Source organism: Trematomus bernacchii, unplaced genomic scaffold (genome assembly GCF_902827165.1).
Source record: "Trematomus bernacchii unplaced genomic scaffold, fTreBer1.1, whole genome shotgun sequence".
NCBI lineage: Eukaryota > Metazoa > Chordata > Actinopteri > Perciformes > Nototheniidae > Trematomus > Trematomus bernacchii.
This window is the reverse complement of record NW_022987625.1, coordinates 1,203,381-1,220,207: the sequence shown is the minus strand read 5'-3', so window position 1 is coordinate 1,220,207 and position 16,827 is coordinate 1,203,381. Positions and strand designations below refer to the sequence as shown.

The window sequence follows — 16,827 nt, the reverse complement described above, 5'->3', positions numbered from 1 at the left end:
CTGGACCTCTGCTGGGTGTCTGGTCTTCTCCATCCAATTCCTGTGTGCCTCTTTACTGTAACTGTCCAACAAAAGGTAATGAATTGCCCAACAAATTAAAAGGATTCTAATGACTTATAACAGCTGATTTCAAAGCCTGTAGTTATAAAGGTATTCTCCATTGGATAAAAGACAAACTGCGTTACATTTGCATCACCGTCATTACTGAGAGCATTTGATCAGATCAGCAACACAGAGCCATCTAGTGGCAACATCTTCACCAGAGTTTTCCTCATGACACTGAACATGTAGAGCGTGTCTTCTCAGTGTGTTCACCTTCAGAACTGGCTTCCCTCTGGTGTATACTTCCATAGAGACATTCAACATGTATACATGAAAAGTTAGTACTTTATTACCTTCATAAAGACAGGTTCATAAGAGAATGTGTGAGAAGATTTTATATTAAAACAAACTAGTCTTGAATTTCAGGGAAATGTATAAAAGATGGCATATACTATATGTTCCACCAGAATGAAAAAGGCTGAATGAGCTGTAGCAAAAACCTGTGCTGATGAACCCTTCACTGAGGGTTAGCAAAATAGAGCTTCTAGACGCTGAAGTCACATGCTTTCTCCTCTTTTGATGAAACCAAATCAATATACAACAGGTTGTATATTTATACATTCATAGTATGTGCCCCCTAAAGTGTCCACAAAATGTAACCAGTTTAACAGTACAGTTTAAGTATACACAGGATGCCAAATGTATTGTGTCCACGCAGCACTGTTCCAGGGAGAGGGAGGGGGAGGGCGGGTCTGAGGGAAGCCTGCACTCACAGTCTACAGCAGCCCTGTTTCCTGACACTTCTCACTCCTTCTCTTGCTCCATCCTGACATATCTCCCCATGCCCCTCCCTTCCTCCTTCTCCCTCCCTGTGTGAAGCCCCTGTCCTGAAGCCACACCCCCGACTCCTCACCTGTGTGCAGGGTTTCTTCCATGTAACTCCTGGGATAGAAATGGGAATACTAGGACTTGAATCTGGGAGCATTGGAATGACACTTTTCTTTACATTTGATTTACATCTATCATCCTCTTTATAATGATCTTAATTTGGACTTGTAATGATCTGCACCCTAATCTGGATCTGGACATAGACACATGTATATGTGGTGGGAGAATTTGACCAGCATCACTTCAGAATCATTTTGGATATGTGGGGGGATACAGAGTGACAGCTTCAGGTTTTATATATCACCAGTTCTACGAGGACCTAATAAGTCAGAGAGGCCATTTTGACCACGTTTACCAGGGAGATTGAGTTCCTACCGAAGATCCTAAGGTGATTAGCTCAATTATTTTTTCCTATGATCTTTCAAAGGTTGATTGATTAAATGCGGTTGGGTTTTTGTGGATTTAAAGTAGAAGTACTTGCCCCTTGATGGTGACGTTACTTCTGCTGCACTGTGACAGAAAAAAACCTTCTTTTCTGAACAGAGAGATACTGGAAGCTCTTGGATCTACCGTTCATTGAAATATGCTTCCTTGGGCTGTTGAGAGAAAAGGAATTCAGACATCTTATAAATGACAACCCCCCCGGCCCCCCCACAAACACACACTGTCCTAATGACTAATACCTATGGTGACTGTGGCCCATCACACCGTCCATGTTACTGTCTGCTTGTTATCTGGCCCCCGGACATTAAGGCATGCTGCCTGAGATCATAACCATAGATCATACCTCAAGCAGAAGCTCAAAGCATATTACATACTATATATATGTACAATTTAAGTACAATACAAACTACAATATCAATATAATATAATATATCTAAATACAAAACAATTTGCAATATAATAATATTGAACACAATATTTCCATGTTTGAGCTACACAAGGAAATTGCACACATTTTTGAAAAGCTTGGCAAACAACATTTAAATGTAATTAATTGTATTTCAGGAAATTGCACTGAATATTCTGAACATGCAGGTTTATCTTCTATTTGTATGTGATGGATTTGTGGTCAGCATTTGATCTGACGTTCTTCTCCAGAATAATTCAGGATCATACATGCTAACAGAGAGGACTACATTCCACTGTCAGAACCCGCACAGAGCGTTTCTCTGGATCTCTGCTCAGAATGTAGATCTGTGAAGAACGTGTGATCAGTGCCAGGATGTACATCTATACATGAACCCCAGAGGAGGAAAACTGTGTGTGTGCCAGCCAGCGTCTCAGAGCTGAATGTAACTCCATTAATATCAGGCTGTCTGAGGGGGGGCGGGGTGGACGGGGAGGAGGGGGTGTGCGCTGCAGGAGGTAATTTCATGAATGAAAGGGCAGAATTGTTCCTCCAAAGTTTTGACCAAGCATTGGCCAAACCCTGACTGGCCTTTAATTAGAACTATTAACCCAGAGAGAGGGAGAGAGAGAGAGAGGGAGAGAGGGAGAGAGGGAGAGAGGGAAAGAGGGAGCGCCAGAGGGCCTGATGGGGGGGGAGGACATGAAAGAGGGGAGAACAGATGGGCAGGTGTTGTTCAATCCTTAAGTTCTTTCACTTAAAGATTGCAGTTCAAAGATCCCTGTCCTCTTCAGACGGTTCTGGGCTGTATTGCATGCAGAGGTGTAAAGTAACTAACTGTACTTTGAATTGCCGTGTGCTGAAAGGTGCTATATAAATAAACTTGCCTTGCCTTGCCTACTTAAGTACTATTCTGAGATACTTGTACTTTACTTCAGTATTTTAATTTGCTACTTTGTACTTCTACTTAACCAAGATTCAGAGGTACATGGTGTACTTTTCCTCCACTACATGTATTTAATCCCTTTAGTTACTTCACAGATGTGGATGAATGATGTGAAATATAATCAAGTGTTGAATCAGACTTTAGTTCCACCTGGAGTAAATCCACAAGCTACCCTGCAGTATACAAAGTCATTCAAACTAGCTGCACCTTTACCAGCTTTGAGAACACTTTCATGATCAATCATTATAAAACATATCATATATATTATTCTGAAATGGACCAATCTGCACAATGACTACTTTTACTGTCGCTACTTTCACTATATTTTGATGAGAATACTTTTCTACTACTAACATTTTGATTGCAGGACTTTTACTTGTAACAGAGTATTCCTACACTCTGGTACTTCTACGTTTACTTAAGTACAAGATCTGAGTACTTTTCCCACCTCTGGTTGCATAGTTGATTTTTTTATTACACTTAAATCATACAAAGGAAAATCCAAAATCTGCACTGTAAATTTTTTTAACATCTTAACTAAAGGAAACAAGAATTTTGAACGTGGCTTTATCCAATATTTAGATTTCAGATTAGTACATATTAAATGAGATAACTAGATATTTAAACTAACCATTTCAAAAAACTTCGATATGAAAAAGTAATTAAATTCATTTAGTCTGGTGGGGAAAAGTAATGGTGATATATATAAGTCTCCCCTCAGGAGTTTAACTCTTAAAGTGCAGTAGTACTATTCCTTCTTCCTGGTGACTGTTTGCCCCATCAGTAGTACCAGTAGCAATAGTTCTAGTTGTAGTATAACTATATCACCAGGAGTATACTCACATAGTACATAGTCGTATGCAGTAGCAGTAGCTACTGATTGCAGCATTAGTTGTAGTGTTAAAGGCTTCAGAACTATTACTGGAGCAGCAGAAGTAAAATCATATTTTAAAATAGTATTTATTTACAGTGTACCTGTACATGTACAAATATGTACCAGGGACCAATATGTACATTTAGGGAAGACAGGGGTAACTCTTTGCAAACTAAAAAATGTATAGGTATTTTTTAACTATTTAGTCAAGTTTGACTATTACTTAGCAACAAACTGGACGGCTGGGTGAAGATGGATGAATACGTTTGGTAGTACATTATTAATCAGCTATTATTCACTGGACCAGGACACTTGAAGTACCAGAATGTGTGTTGTTGTTGTTTAAGGTTTTGGGTACTTACTTAATAAGCAGAGGGTGAGTTTTTACTTTGGATTAACACTAACAACTAACTTCTTCTGTTGTTAAAAGTTGTAAATATGTAGTCCCTGTAATAGAAAGAGTGGAATAGTAAGAATAGTACTGTAGATGTAATGACTGCACACTGGGCAGGTAGTATATTTTTCATGTTCTTCTGCCACCATGTTTCCATGATGTCACTGACTCCAGCCGGCCAATGAAAGGTTTCACAGAACACACAGGAAACAGGAAATGACACTTAGGTCAACGAATGAATTACAAGCTCTCTCTGTCAGAGCCTTCAGCAAGATTCTGAGTCTTACCTCACAACAGACCTGCTTATACTTAAAACATGCTCACTTAAAAGCATACAGAGAAAATCCATTCAATAAGTGAGGTTGTTTTAATCGCTGCTGTGATTAAAACAGTTTACACAGGCCCAATTTTATTTTTGCTCTTTCTCTTTCCTGGCCTGGCTCGTGTTCTCCTCCTTCACTTCACCCTCTCTTTGACCGTCCTCTTATTCTTGTGTGTGTGTGTGTGTGTGTGTGTGTGTGTGTGTGTGTGTGTGTGTGTGTGTGTGTGTGTGTGTGTGTGTGTGTGTGTGTGTGTGTGTGTGTGTGTGTGTGTGTGTGTGTGTGTGTGTGTGTGTGTGTGTGTGTGTGTGTGTGTGTGTGTTTGCATGCGTTTTAAAGACCCCCATAAAGCTCAGATTATAACTCGAACCCTGTCCTCAACCTCTCCTCTCCCCCAGATGCCCTCTCGCTGCAGGAATGCGCTGAACATCGTGGTCACCACCCTCTTTGCTGCGGTGGTCCTCTTCACCATCCTGCTGGCCTATGTCACAGGTTAGTGACAGTAACACAGAGTACATGAGAATCACAACAAATGATGCTCATGCAAATGTAACTTGTCTTTTATTTGTATTTCAGGCTACCAGTTCATCCACACTGAGCAGCACCACCTCTCTTTCGGCCTCTATGGTGCCTTCCTCTCCCTTCATCTCTTCCTCCAGAGCCTCTTTGCCTTCCTAGAGCACCGGCGGATGAGGACCCCCGCCCGGCCGCAGCACCTGCGTCGCTCCGTGGCCCTCTGCATCGCTGCCTTCCAGGAGGACCCGGACTACTTGAGGAAGTGCCTGCGCAGCATCCGCCGGATCTCCTTCCCTGGCCTGAAGGTGGTGCTAGTGGTGGACGGGAACCGGCCAGAAGACCGCTACATGATTGACATTTTCCAGGAGGTCATGGGTGGGGCTGACCAAGCTGGCAGTATGGTGTGGAAGGGAAACTACCACAGTGATGGGGGAGGAGGAGGAGGAGTGGGAGACGGAGGAAGGAGCACGGTGCACATGGAGGAGGCTGCACGGGTGGCCCGGCTGGTCAGAGGCTGCCGGTACTCCTGCATCATGCAGGAGTGGGGGGGCAAAAGAGAGGTGATGTACACAGCCTTTAAAGCACTGGGGGACAGTGTGGATTATGTGCAGGTAAGGGCCACACACAGAAAACGTATGCATGTACAATTCAAGTATACATAAAAGGATTGGACCGTAAAAACATGTGATTGATGTTTGCCACATCGATTGCAGAATAAAAAATGTGCTCATGTTTATTGTTGGTATTTATATCGGCCTTGCTTCCTAGCTGGTGTAAACAGATATCACCATTCCTCTGAATACATTTTGACTTAAACCTGGACATTATTTGCTAAATGTAAGCAGTGTGTTTGAAGCAAAACGGTTACTGTAGAAACACTGCAGTGTGCTTAAACAGAACCATAAGGTACATGTGATTCTTTCGTTTCCTCACATTGCCTTTCTGTTTTCTTGAGTCTCCACAGACAAAAATAACCTTAAACTACATGTTAAGGCGAATAACAATCTTAAATCAAAGAGGAAGTAGAACTATATTTGAAACTTCTGTGACTCACCTTAAACCCGTTTATAATACAACAGCAACCCAAGACAACTAAAAACATTTGACTTGTTGTATTTACCTATTTGCCCTCCAATCCAAATGAACAACACAGCCAGCTGTTGCATGCCCTCTGTGCCCTTGCTTTGGGTCAAAGGTCACGTCCACAGCTGACCCAGTTCCTTGTGGTTAGAATTACCCAGCTGGGATCTCTGTCAGCAGCCTCTCATTTCACTCATGAGCATAAATACTACTCAGTGCTCTGAAACACCTGCAGCCTTAATTTGACCAAAGGATGTATACTGTATGTTTAGGTCTGTGTGATTCTCAGAATGATTGCACCTTCTGTGTTTGTTGTATCCTGTTTCAGGTGTCTGACTCGGACACCGTTCTGGACCCAGCATGTACCATTGAAATGCTGAAGATCCTTGAGGACGATCCAATGGTGGGAGGAGTTGGTGGAGACGTACAGGTACCTTTCAATTGTAAACGTATACAAATGTAAAAGTATATTTAAGCCCCAGGATGTTTAGTCTACAAGTCAACTTAGACCCTAACGGTACCATGTGTGAAGGCTCCTTACAGCATGGCATGAATGTACAATTAATCCTTAGAATTAATTTTCCTCGATAAACTTGTTCTGACTGATTTCTCTCTGCTTTTTCCATCCTCCAGATCCTAAACAAGTATGACTCGTGGATCTCATTCCTCAGTAGCGTGCGCTACTGGATGGCCTTCAACATCGAGCGGGCCTGCCAGTCCTACTTTGGCTGCGTCCAGTGTATCAGCGGCCCTCTGGGGATGTATAGGAACTCTTTGCTCCAGCGCTTCCTGGAGCCCTGGTACCATCAGACCTTCCTGGGCTCCAAGTGCAGCTTCGGGGACGACCGCCACCTCACCAATCGGGTTCTCAGCCTCGGCTACAAGACTAAATTTACTGCACGATCGCAGTGCCAGACTGAGACTCCAACCCAGTATCTGCGTTGGCTTAACCAGCAGACTCGATGGAGCAAGTCTTACTTCCGTGAGTGGCTCTACAACGCCCTGTGGTTCCACAAGCACAGCCTCTGGATGACCTATGAGTCTGTGGTCACCGGCTTCTTCCCCTTTTTCCTGGTTGCCACAGTCATCCATCTCTTCTACCGTGGAAGGCTGTGGAACATTCTGCTCTTTCTATTGACGGTCCAACTGGTTGGGATGGTGAAGGCCACCTACGCCTGTTTCCTTCGTGGCAGCCTGGTCATGATCTTCATGTCACTCTACTCTCTGCTCTACATGTCCAGCTTGCTTCCTGCCAAAATATTTGCTCTGCTCACCATCAATAAGGCTGGATGGGGCACTTCAGGCCGCAGGAAGATCGTGGTCAACTTCATCGGCGCTGTGCCTGTCACAGTGTGGGCTATTGTACTGCTCGGAGGTGTGATGTATACAATCTACTGTGAAACACAGGAGCCGTTTAGTGAGACAGAAAAGGTCTTGTTGATAGTGGGGACGATACTCTACGCCTGCTACTGGATCATTCTGCTGGTGCTCTACCTGGCCATCGTAGCCAAGCGATGTAACAAGAGGGAGGAGCAGTACCACCTGCCATACGCTGAGGCATAAACATGCTAAACACATACACAGAGTTGTACTGCAGTATGACTGTAGCAATGTCTCTGACACTGTGAACTGCTCCAGAGGTGAGCTGTGAACCACACTTACATCTTTATGACGAGTGCTAAGAGGTGTGAATCTGACATCTAAGCAGCAGAAATCCACCCAGCTGTATGAGACTCAGATGCTCAATGGTGCTTCAAATTGAAAAACCAAACCAAACAGAACTGATTGAGTTTATAAAGTGTTCAAAGAAGTAATAATGCCATGCTCAGAAGAAAATACGGTATTTCATGGGTACTGGTTAGCTGTAACTGTGACAGAAGTGTGCAGTAAAGTGTTTTTAATGAATATATAGCAGCACACGGGACAAAATGAGACTAAGAGATATAAAGGTCTTACTTGCTGGTGTTTCAGTTATTCGTGTCATTATGATAGTGATGAGCTGTTATGAAATGTGAAGGAGCTGAGCCTCAAGAACAAACAATGAGAAGTAACACAGCAAAGCAATTCTCTCGAGTCCCAGCACCTCTATTACAAACAAAGAGGACCTCAGTCTGATAAGTGTTCGGACTGAACACAAAGCAAATGTGTGTTACCAATACCTACAGAGTAAAGAAGGGATTATACATGACAGATGAACATTTGCTCTGTGTCAACTTGAAATAGAAATATGAAATGAAGAACCCTAACGAGACAGGAGAATGCAGAGAGGCCGGAGTAAATAATTCCTCAGAGGAAACACACACAGCCTTCCACACAATTTGTGCATGAAGGCCAGCTACAGCTGGAGTCTATTCATATGGTATATTCATTGTTTGTGAACACTGGACACGGATGGTTTGTAGTTTATTAAAAGCCATGTGAAAATCTGGCCTCTTCTCACCATAAAGATAGTATTTTTACAAGTGAATCTTAGTTCAATACTCATCATATGCCATTTGTACTTTAGATGTGTTGCTTTCTGTAATCATTCTCCTCCATACTGGCCATGTCTTTTAAAATATGAATCTTTTTCAATCCTATTCTCAGCAGCAAAAGTAATGCTTTACAGTACTTGTTGGATTTTTCCTTTTTTTCACCCGGCCTGTCAAACATGCCTTTACCACCATCCTGGGCCTCCAGCAGTGACAGCCTCCAACTTTATTACCCCTTTTCCACCGCGAATCAGTCACCCAGTCACTCTGAGAGGTTTTATATGGTCACTTTTATATATTTGTAAAGGTGCCAAATGAGCCAAATGTTTTACTACAGGAACCTGTTCTCTTAACTTTATACATGTTTAGATGTAATCTTTGTTTATTCATTCCATCAACAGTTTCTCCTGAAGTGACTCGACAGCTTTGCTCTTAATCTGTTTATTGCTTCCAACATTAAAAAAATGGACATGATTTCAGATCATATTCGGTGAAATGTAGCCTGTGTTTCAAAAGCTTAACGCTCACACATTTTGTCAAGTGTGAGAACCATTATCCTCACTGAGGAATGTATTTTTGCTTTGGGCTGTGGACATTTCCTCTTACGCCATTTAAGTTGTGTTCATATTGATTTTATTTTGGGCGGGATGTCTAAATTTAAACTTGGAAGTTAAAAAAGGACACAGATTAACAGGAAACTGTTTATTAGCTGGTTCTGACGTTAACCAGCGATGCAAGAGGCCTAGTCTCTTCTGTCTCAGGCCATCACAGCATACTGACATTTTTAAGTCATTAAAAATGCTTCCTTTTTTAGACACAATCCTCCCATTTATACCAAATAGAGAATGTCTCTATGATTGAAAAATGACCGCATTGAAATTTTCCCTATTGCTATTTTGTTCACTGTATTGTAAGTTTACATGAAAAGATAAATACATTTTCAGGAATCAATGTGTAAACATTAACGGCCTGAAACACTCAGACATGATCATTTACACACAACCAGTTGTAGTAATCAATGCTATTTTGTTACAATCTGCCTAGTGTCATAAAAGAGTAATTGGGGTGTAGTAGCAGCTGGTCACATTTGTTCAGTTCAATTGACTTTCTGTCTGTTTTGCTAAGGAGCTGAAGCCTGTACTTTAAGGGAGAACATGAGTTCCTCCTACAGAGACACCAGGGAGCCTGCCGAGCAACCACAGCATCTCACTCTCTGAGAGGGGGGGGGGGGGGTGGACCCACATGCAGGACAAAAAGTATTGTACAACAAAAATACTTTTAATTCCAGGTTAGACAGGCAAATCAGAGGCCTGTACTACGAAGCAGCTCTACACCTAACCTGCTCCGGAGCAGGTTAGGTGTTCTGGTTCCAGATAAGAGATCAACTCAGTGAAAGCACCGCCTGCTGACCAATCAGAGCTCAGTGTGGGGAATTTAAAGCTATCAAGTCATATTACAGGATAAAAGAAATACAGTTTAAACTTCCGTATGCAGGAAAGACGCAGACGTGTCTTATCATTCATATCACATCAACAATCACATCATCGATCATATAATATCATAATATATCATATTTCCTTATCTGTGTCAGCTTCTCTGACGGCCGTATCTGGCCGTGCAACACTTACATTGTCACTGTATGCAGAAGTATTATTTTAAGCAACACATTAAGTTGACGAAACACAAGTCAAATGTAATTAAAGTCAGATCCACTTGTGTCTTAGACGGGGCAGTGATATCATAAAACTGTTAATGTACGCATCAAACATATTATAGTTTACTTTTCATTCAGGAAGTATGACGCTGTGCTGCTGTCAGTAGGCCTACGCTTGTCCATGTTTGTGATTGGTCAAATGTTGCTGACCCCGCCCCTTTCACGTGAACGCGCTCATAGAGAGCCGCAGTCCCTCCCTTTCCGGTGGAACTCCATGGGACCTTATTTCGGAAAAATTATGTATTGAAGTCAATGGCGAGAGAAAAGTTATCTTTCGATCCCGTTTGAATTGTGCCATGAATTACACATATGATGTTTGTCAATCTTAAAAAATCATTTCCAAGTAAAAAAAGTCACAGTTTGTCGTAAAACTGTAAAGTAACACTTATTTGTGTGTGAAACCGTTCAATGAACTACATCTCTGGTCTCGCACATTACACGTCACCAACACCAGAATGTGGTGGAAAGCATTAAAGGAGGTGGAAATCATTACACGTCTGGGCATGTTGAGAGCTGCTATTACACAAAAGGGGAGTTAGTCGGTTCCGTAAGAGCCAACATGCGGGACCGGCTGTACAAAGTTTCTGTGAGTGTTAAACAAGTGTAATGTGTAACGTTAATGTCAGCTAGCTGACATTAGCTAACAAGGTACACTCTTGTGTTTTTTTTTAGCAACTAGTTTTCTGTGTACCTTGCCCTTGCCAACACAAATGTTATCCACAGCATACACAGCGATCACGCAGTTCTTAATGAGAAAACTAGTTGCTAAAACAAAACACGGGACTGTACCTTGTTAGCTAATGTTAGCTAGCTGAAATTAACTTTACACATTACACTCGTTTAACACTCACCTTGGCTCTTACGGAACCGACTAACTCCCCTTTTGTGTATGTACAGCTCTCAACATGCCCAGACTTGTAGTGATTTTCTCCTTGTTTAATACTTTTCGCCTCATTCTGAAAGAAAGAGGTGAAATGTGCCAACGTGAGGCCAGCTTGGTGTTGGTGACGTGTGTTGTGCAAGACCAGAGATGTAGTTCATTGAGCGGTTTCACACAAAAAAAAGTGTTACTTCACAGTTTTACGACAATTATAATTTTTTTTGACTTGGAAATGATTTTTTAAGATTGACAAACATCATATGTGTAATTCATGGCACAATTCAAACGGGATCGAAAGATAACTTTTCTCTCGCCATTGACTTCAATGCATAATATTTCCGAAATAAGGTCCCATGGAGTTCCACCTGAAAGGGAGGGACTTCGGCTCTCTATAGCCGGACAGAGAGGCCCAATTCCAAATCACACACTACCCACTCCCACTCCGTGACGGACTGAACTCCGTGGCGGAGTGACACTCGCAGCTAAACGAGGCTCCCTCCTTTCAGATGGAGGGTGTAAATACAGCGGCAAGCTTTTGGAACAAACTCCCCTCTCTCCGCCAGAAACAGGAAATGCCGTAACTGTATGTAAATATACACAACTTTATAATAAAAGGCATAGGTATGACTAAACACAGGTATGATCCTAAGTAAAAAAACCATGAGGTTATCATGAGGTTGTGAACCTTCAGAGCCACTATTTCAAGGATGCTACGTCATCGAATCCCGCCGAAGGACTGATCCAATGTCCAGGATCCTTGGAATTCTACTGAGGACTGAGTCCTTCGTTGCGGTAAATTTCGAGGATGCACATGTGTATCCTCGGCGGTCTTAAAATCCCCACAATGCTTTGCACACGGACCAATTTCCCAAATCTTTGGCGGAAAATGGCTGAATCCAGGCAGTACACATTTAAATGTAAGTAGGCTATGTTCAGTGGCGTAGTAAATGTGTGTTTAAAGTTTATAGTCCGTTTGAGTTTTGCCCGTGTGAACATAAACCGAACCTTCTGAAAAATGAAACAATGTAACAAACTGTCGTCTGTTGCGCACCAGAGAAGCGGACTATTAGGTTTGAATGAGACCTTAGAGCGTTTTGCACCTAAATAAATAATTTAAATTAACCTTGTTTTGACTTTGCCTCTTTTGTTGATATTTGTGGTTTATGCTACAACGTGCACCAATATGTGTAAAAAAGGTTTGCAGACATCAAGTATGATATGAATTCAAATGTTATTATTGATTGGTGATGGTGATTTTATGATTTTCTTATGGCTGCTTATACTCCAGGACTTTTTCAAGGCTGCAAACAGAAGGAGAAGGTTTTATGTTAGTTTAGTGGTTCTGTCCTGGAGAGATGATCATTTTACAAAATACAGTTACTCAAGTAGGCTACATCTTCGCAAATCAGTTATGAGTCTTCAAACAAATCGCGCTCAATTTAAGGCGGGGCCTCTCATATGACGCACACCTGCACTCTTGCTAGCCTGTTCCATTCTTCGTTCTCCGATGCAAGGAAGGATTCTTGCCTAGCCTCTGAAGGATCTGACTCGGAAGACATGTCCTACCAAGGAAGCGTCCTTGACATTGAGAAACACCCTCGCTGTTTGAGGGCTTGATAACCCACTCCCCCTCCACACTCGTTGGTTTGGAACAGCACTTAATGTGGCGGCCCCTCCGCGCGAAACGGAGGGGTAGGGTGTAGGGGTGGATTGGAATTGGGCCATAAACCCTGGGTTGATTTACCGAGTTGATAACCAGCGTCTTAGGACCGCTTAGCGAGATCTCGTTTGTTAGGGTTAGTTAAACCAGATAACTCAAAGATATCCAGGGTCTGTTGAACTGGCTTCGTCGTACAGGGCACCAGTCAAAATAACAAAACTCTCCAACAAACAAAAAGCTGAACTCTTGCAAAAAAGACATACATGGATCTGACAACAATTAACAGAAAAGCAGAACTTAAATACATGCAAGAATAATCACAAGGACAAAACACTGCTGGGGAGGGCAGGAAAACACAAAGACACAAGGTGAACACAATCAGGTAATCAAACAGCAGGGAAAACACAGAGACAGGAAGTAAATAACACAGGGGGTGAACACTTTTCAAAATAAAACAGCAAACTGGTGTGACAGATCGTGACAAAGACATACTGTATGATGTATTTTCTTAATAAGTAGAGGGCAGTATTTAATACATTCTCCAAGTATAAATCCTTAAGAAAATGAGGTCTGACTGTAGGAGGCCAAACCTTTCTTTTGCCTGTAGCATTAGCCCCAACATTGCCATACCCAGTTATTCTTGGTAATGATCTTCCCACACTTTATGACCTAGTCTAGTGCACCAGCCAGGTTGAAAGTCTGGCAGGGAAAGATGTGAGGTTGAGAGCCCTGAGGCAAAGGTAAGGGAGCCACTTAGCCAAGTTGAGTTGAAACCAGTGCTACAGCCAGTCAAACCTCATAATGTTGCCGCAAGAGCGCAGAAACTCGCTGAGATGCCTTTTTATGTGGTAGACTGGGAGACAAGTCCAGGTAAACCGCCCAAGACCAGAGCGCAGAAAAGAAGGGAAAAACTGAAGTTAAAGCAGAAACGGCTCGAGGAAATGGTGCAGTATCAGAGAAAGCTGGAGCTGCAGCGCATGGAGAAGGAGCGCAAGAGACAGGAGGCGTACAACGAGTTCCTCAAAAAGAGGCTCCTGGTGGATGAGCTTGTCAGGAAGATGTACGATGAGGGTCAGACGGAGAGGCAGCTGGAGAAGGTCAGAGCCACTCAGCAGCACAGTGAACAGTTCAAGAAATACCGGACGGAGTGCAGACACATGGAGGAGAGCAAAATGGCCAAGATCTGGATGCTACCTGTCAGTGCCGTCGTAAGACTTTCTGTCCAGAGTGTTGCAGGAGTGAGGTACTGTTCTCTTTCGGGAGAGGAAGGAGGAAATGTAACGAAGGTAACTTCGTTACTATGGACTGATGGCTTTGGGGCCTTGTAATATTGCACATGTGGGTTTGCACTTGATATAACAACTTCCTTTTGCACAGTAATAATGTCACTCAGCACTTTAGTAGTGAACAGTTTGCACTTTATTAGCGTGATTTGCACAGTACAGTTTGGCATTGCATATTTGCATATTTTTATATAAATTATACTAGTTATTGATGTAGTATCTATTAAATGATTAAACCTTATTAATTGGAATGTCGTCTGGCAGATGCTGGTCGGGTCCTCGGCTCCACCTGAAAAGAGAGGGGAGTTAGCGAGAGCGACGAAAGTCTTTATGATTGTGTAAGATTGACAGCGGTTGAGATGAATCATTGTGTGCAAATAATATGTTTGAGCGTGTATATATCATGACGTTAAGTTGCATTAATTGTAGAAGTGAACACTGTGTAAAGTTTACGTCCATCGCTTACCCATGCTGTTTCGTCCTGTGTCTGCTCCAGTGTGTTCTAGAGATGGGCGAGTCCTGATTCATCCGGATCATTAACCCGGATCCTAGAAATGAGCTGGTCATGACGAGTCTCCCCTCTCCATTAACCCGAGTCCTTGAGTCCCACACTTGGTGTGACGTACAAATTAAAACTATAAATTGCGTCACTCGCTACTCTCTTTATAACATGTAAAATCACATTACAACGTACCCCAAGTCCATCTACCTACCCTTTAGCAAGTATACAGGATAGCTGCCTGCCAGAAGTGATCGTTTGGCTCAGGGGAGGGGACGCGGATCAGTGAAACTTCCTGCAGACTCGTGGGGACTCAGAGGAGCCGACGGCTCCAACAGCAGACTCGCAGATTCGCAGATTCGCAAATCCTGACTCGCTGCAACACACAGCGGATCAGACTCGTGCGGACTCGGAGCCGTAACCATATAGCAGCAGATCCAGAGATCCAGCAGACTCGTCGTCATGCACGAGTCCACACAGCAGACTCGGATTCGCAGATTCGCAGATTCGCAAATCCTGACTCGCTGCAACACACAGCGGATCAGACTCGTGCGGACTCGGAGCCGTATATAGCAGCAGATCCAGAGATCCAGCAGACTCGTCCGTCATGCACGAGTCCACAGCAGACTCGGATTCGCAAATCCTGACTCACTGTGTGTGCAACACACAGCAGTGCGGACTCGCAGACTCAGATTTGCCAAATCGCAAAATAACCCTTTTTTTTGTGATCAACATTTTTTATTAAAGCAAAATACACTGTGTAGCGGAGGTTAATATAACGTCAGTTTAATAGATAGATAGATAGATAGATAGATAGTACTTTATTGATCCCAAATTGGGAAATTGTTGTTGTTACAGCAGCATAAGGCATTTTACAATAAAACAAAACTACAAAATATGCAAGAATAGAAATAAAAATAAAATAAAATATAAAATATAAAATATACATGTCGAAATAGAAAATATACATGCAGATATTATATATATATATATATATATATATACAAATATATATATGTATATTCAAAATATATGGAATAATAATATGCTCGTGAAATGCAACAACTTTTCGGTTTCACCAATAGGATTTCTACGGTCTTGGTCATGCTGACTCATATGACTCAAATGACTCGTATGATCCGGATCTCTTCAATGACTGACTCAGAAGACCCTGAGTCCGTAAAATGATCCGGATTTGCCATCTCTAGTGTGTTCAGCCAAAAGGTCCTCGGGTGGAACAAACACTGACCAAAGAAGGTTCCGGGACGAACCAAGTGATAGGCATAGGGGTTTCTGTTGTGGTTGGGAATGTATTTATATTTATTCTGGTCAGTTATCATGTTTGTTTTGGGTTCAATTAACAGATGGCTACAGACAATTAATAATGCTATGAAAATAATATTATGGATATTCTTTATAATCATTATGATGACACGTGTATTTATTAAGTGTACCTGTGAATGGTTTCTCCCAATCAAATCCTCTGAAGAACCTCTATAAAATGAGCCAGTCTTCAGTCAGAGGGGGAGCGGTGAACCTGTACAGGGAGCGGTGAACCTGTACAGAGAGCGGTGAACCTGTACAGAGAGGGGTGAACACCTACATGCTGGCTACTGTTCTCTTGTGGTGTTTTTGGAATAAAGTCACCATGGTTTTCAATTCTACCTCCTCTCGTGGTCGATTCTTTCCCTGAAAATCCAACCGCTAAAGGGTCGCTGTCTCACAAACAGACTAACAAGCCTTTTAAAGAGATGAATGATACTTTAAAACCAAACTGAAAACTTAGTAGATGATTACCCTTTTTTTCTGCATTCTGAATAAGTTCAGAAGAAACTATAAACATACTGTACATGAATGTGGGGAATGAATGGCATTGATGATTTCTCACTGTGACCACATTACATGATGACCTGCCATAATCTGATCAAATTCTCCACTTGATCCAATACGTTTATGAGTAGTGGCTGGATTTGCATAAAACGTGTACTGTAGTAGGTGGGGTTAACATTCATGGTTCCCCGAGGATATGGTATTTATTTTTGGGCCATCCTCAGGTCAATGTGTACATTTCCCCACTCTATCTCTGAAATGCTGGTGTTTTAAACGACTGAAGGACCACAGTAACGTATTGTTCAAATATACCTTTATGTCATGGTGCCAGCTTCAGTTAGCAGAGCATGAATGTAATGCTGCCACACACACATGGTGATAGAAATTAGGATATGTGTATGTGTGTGTGTATGTGTAAAACATGTTGCATGTTTATCCGTACCATTGCGGTTCAGTAATAAAAAAGAGATATTATAAAGGACATTATGAACTGCTTAACTTCCTTGCGCTAGCTCTAAACAGCTTCTTGAAAAATATTCAAATACAAATACAGTCATGTGAGCTGTTTTATGTAAATGAC

At 42.2% G+C, this 16,827-nt stretch overlaps 1 protein-coding gene across 1 annotated transcript in view; it reads left to right on the top strand.

The window, feature by feature from the left end:
* The window catches only part of has3 (hyaluronan synthase 3), a 12,207-nt gene extending 2,792 nt beyond the window's left edge, over window positions 1-9,415 (top strand). Inside the window, exons 2-5 of the mRNA XM_034132914.1 lie at window positions 4,713-4,806; window positions 4,891-5,441; window positions 6,239-6,340; window positions 6,544-9,415. Coding sequence (XP_033988805.1) covers window positions 4,713-4,806; window positions 4,891-5,441; window positions 6,239-6,340; window positions 6,544-7,473 — 1,677 coding nt within the window. The 3' untranslated portion in view covers window positions 7,474-9,415. The remainder of the gene's footprint in view (window positions 1-4,712; window positions 4,807-4,890; window positions 5,442-6,238; window positions 6,341-6,543) is intronic.
* Window positions 9,416-16,827: the final 7,412 nt, after the last annotated feature.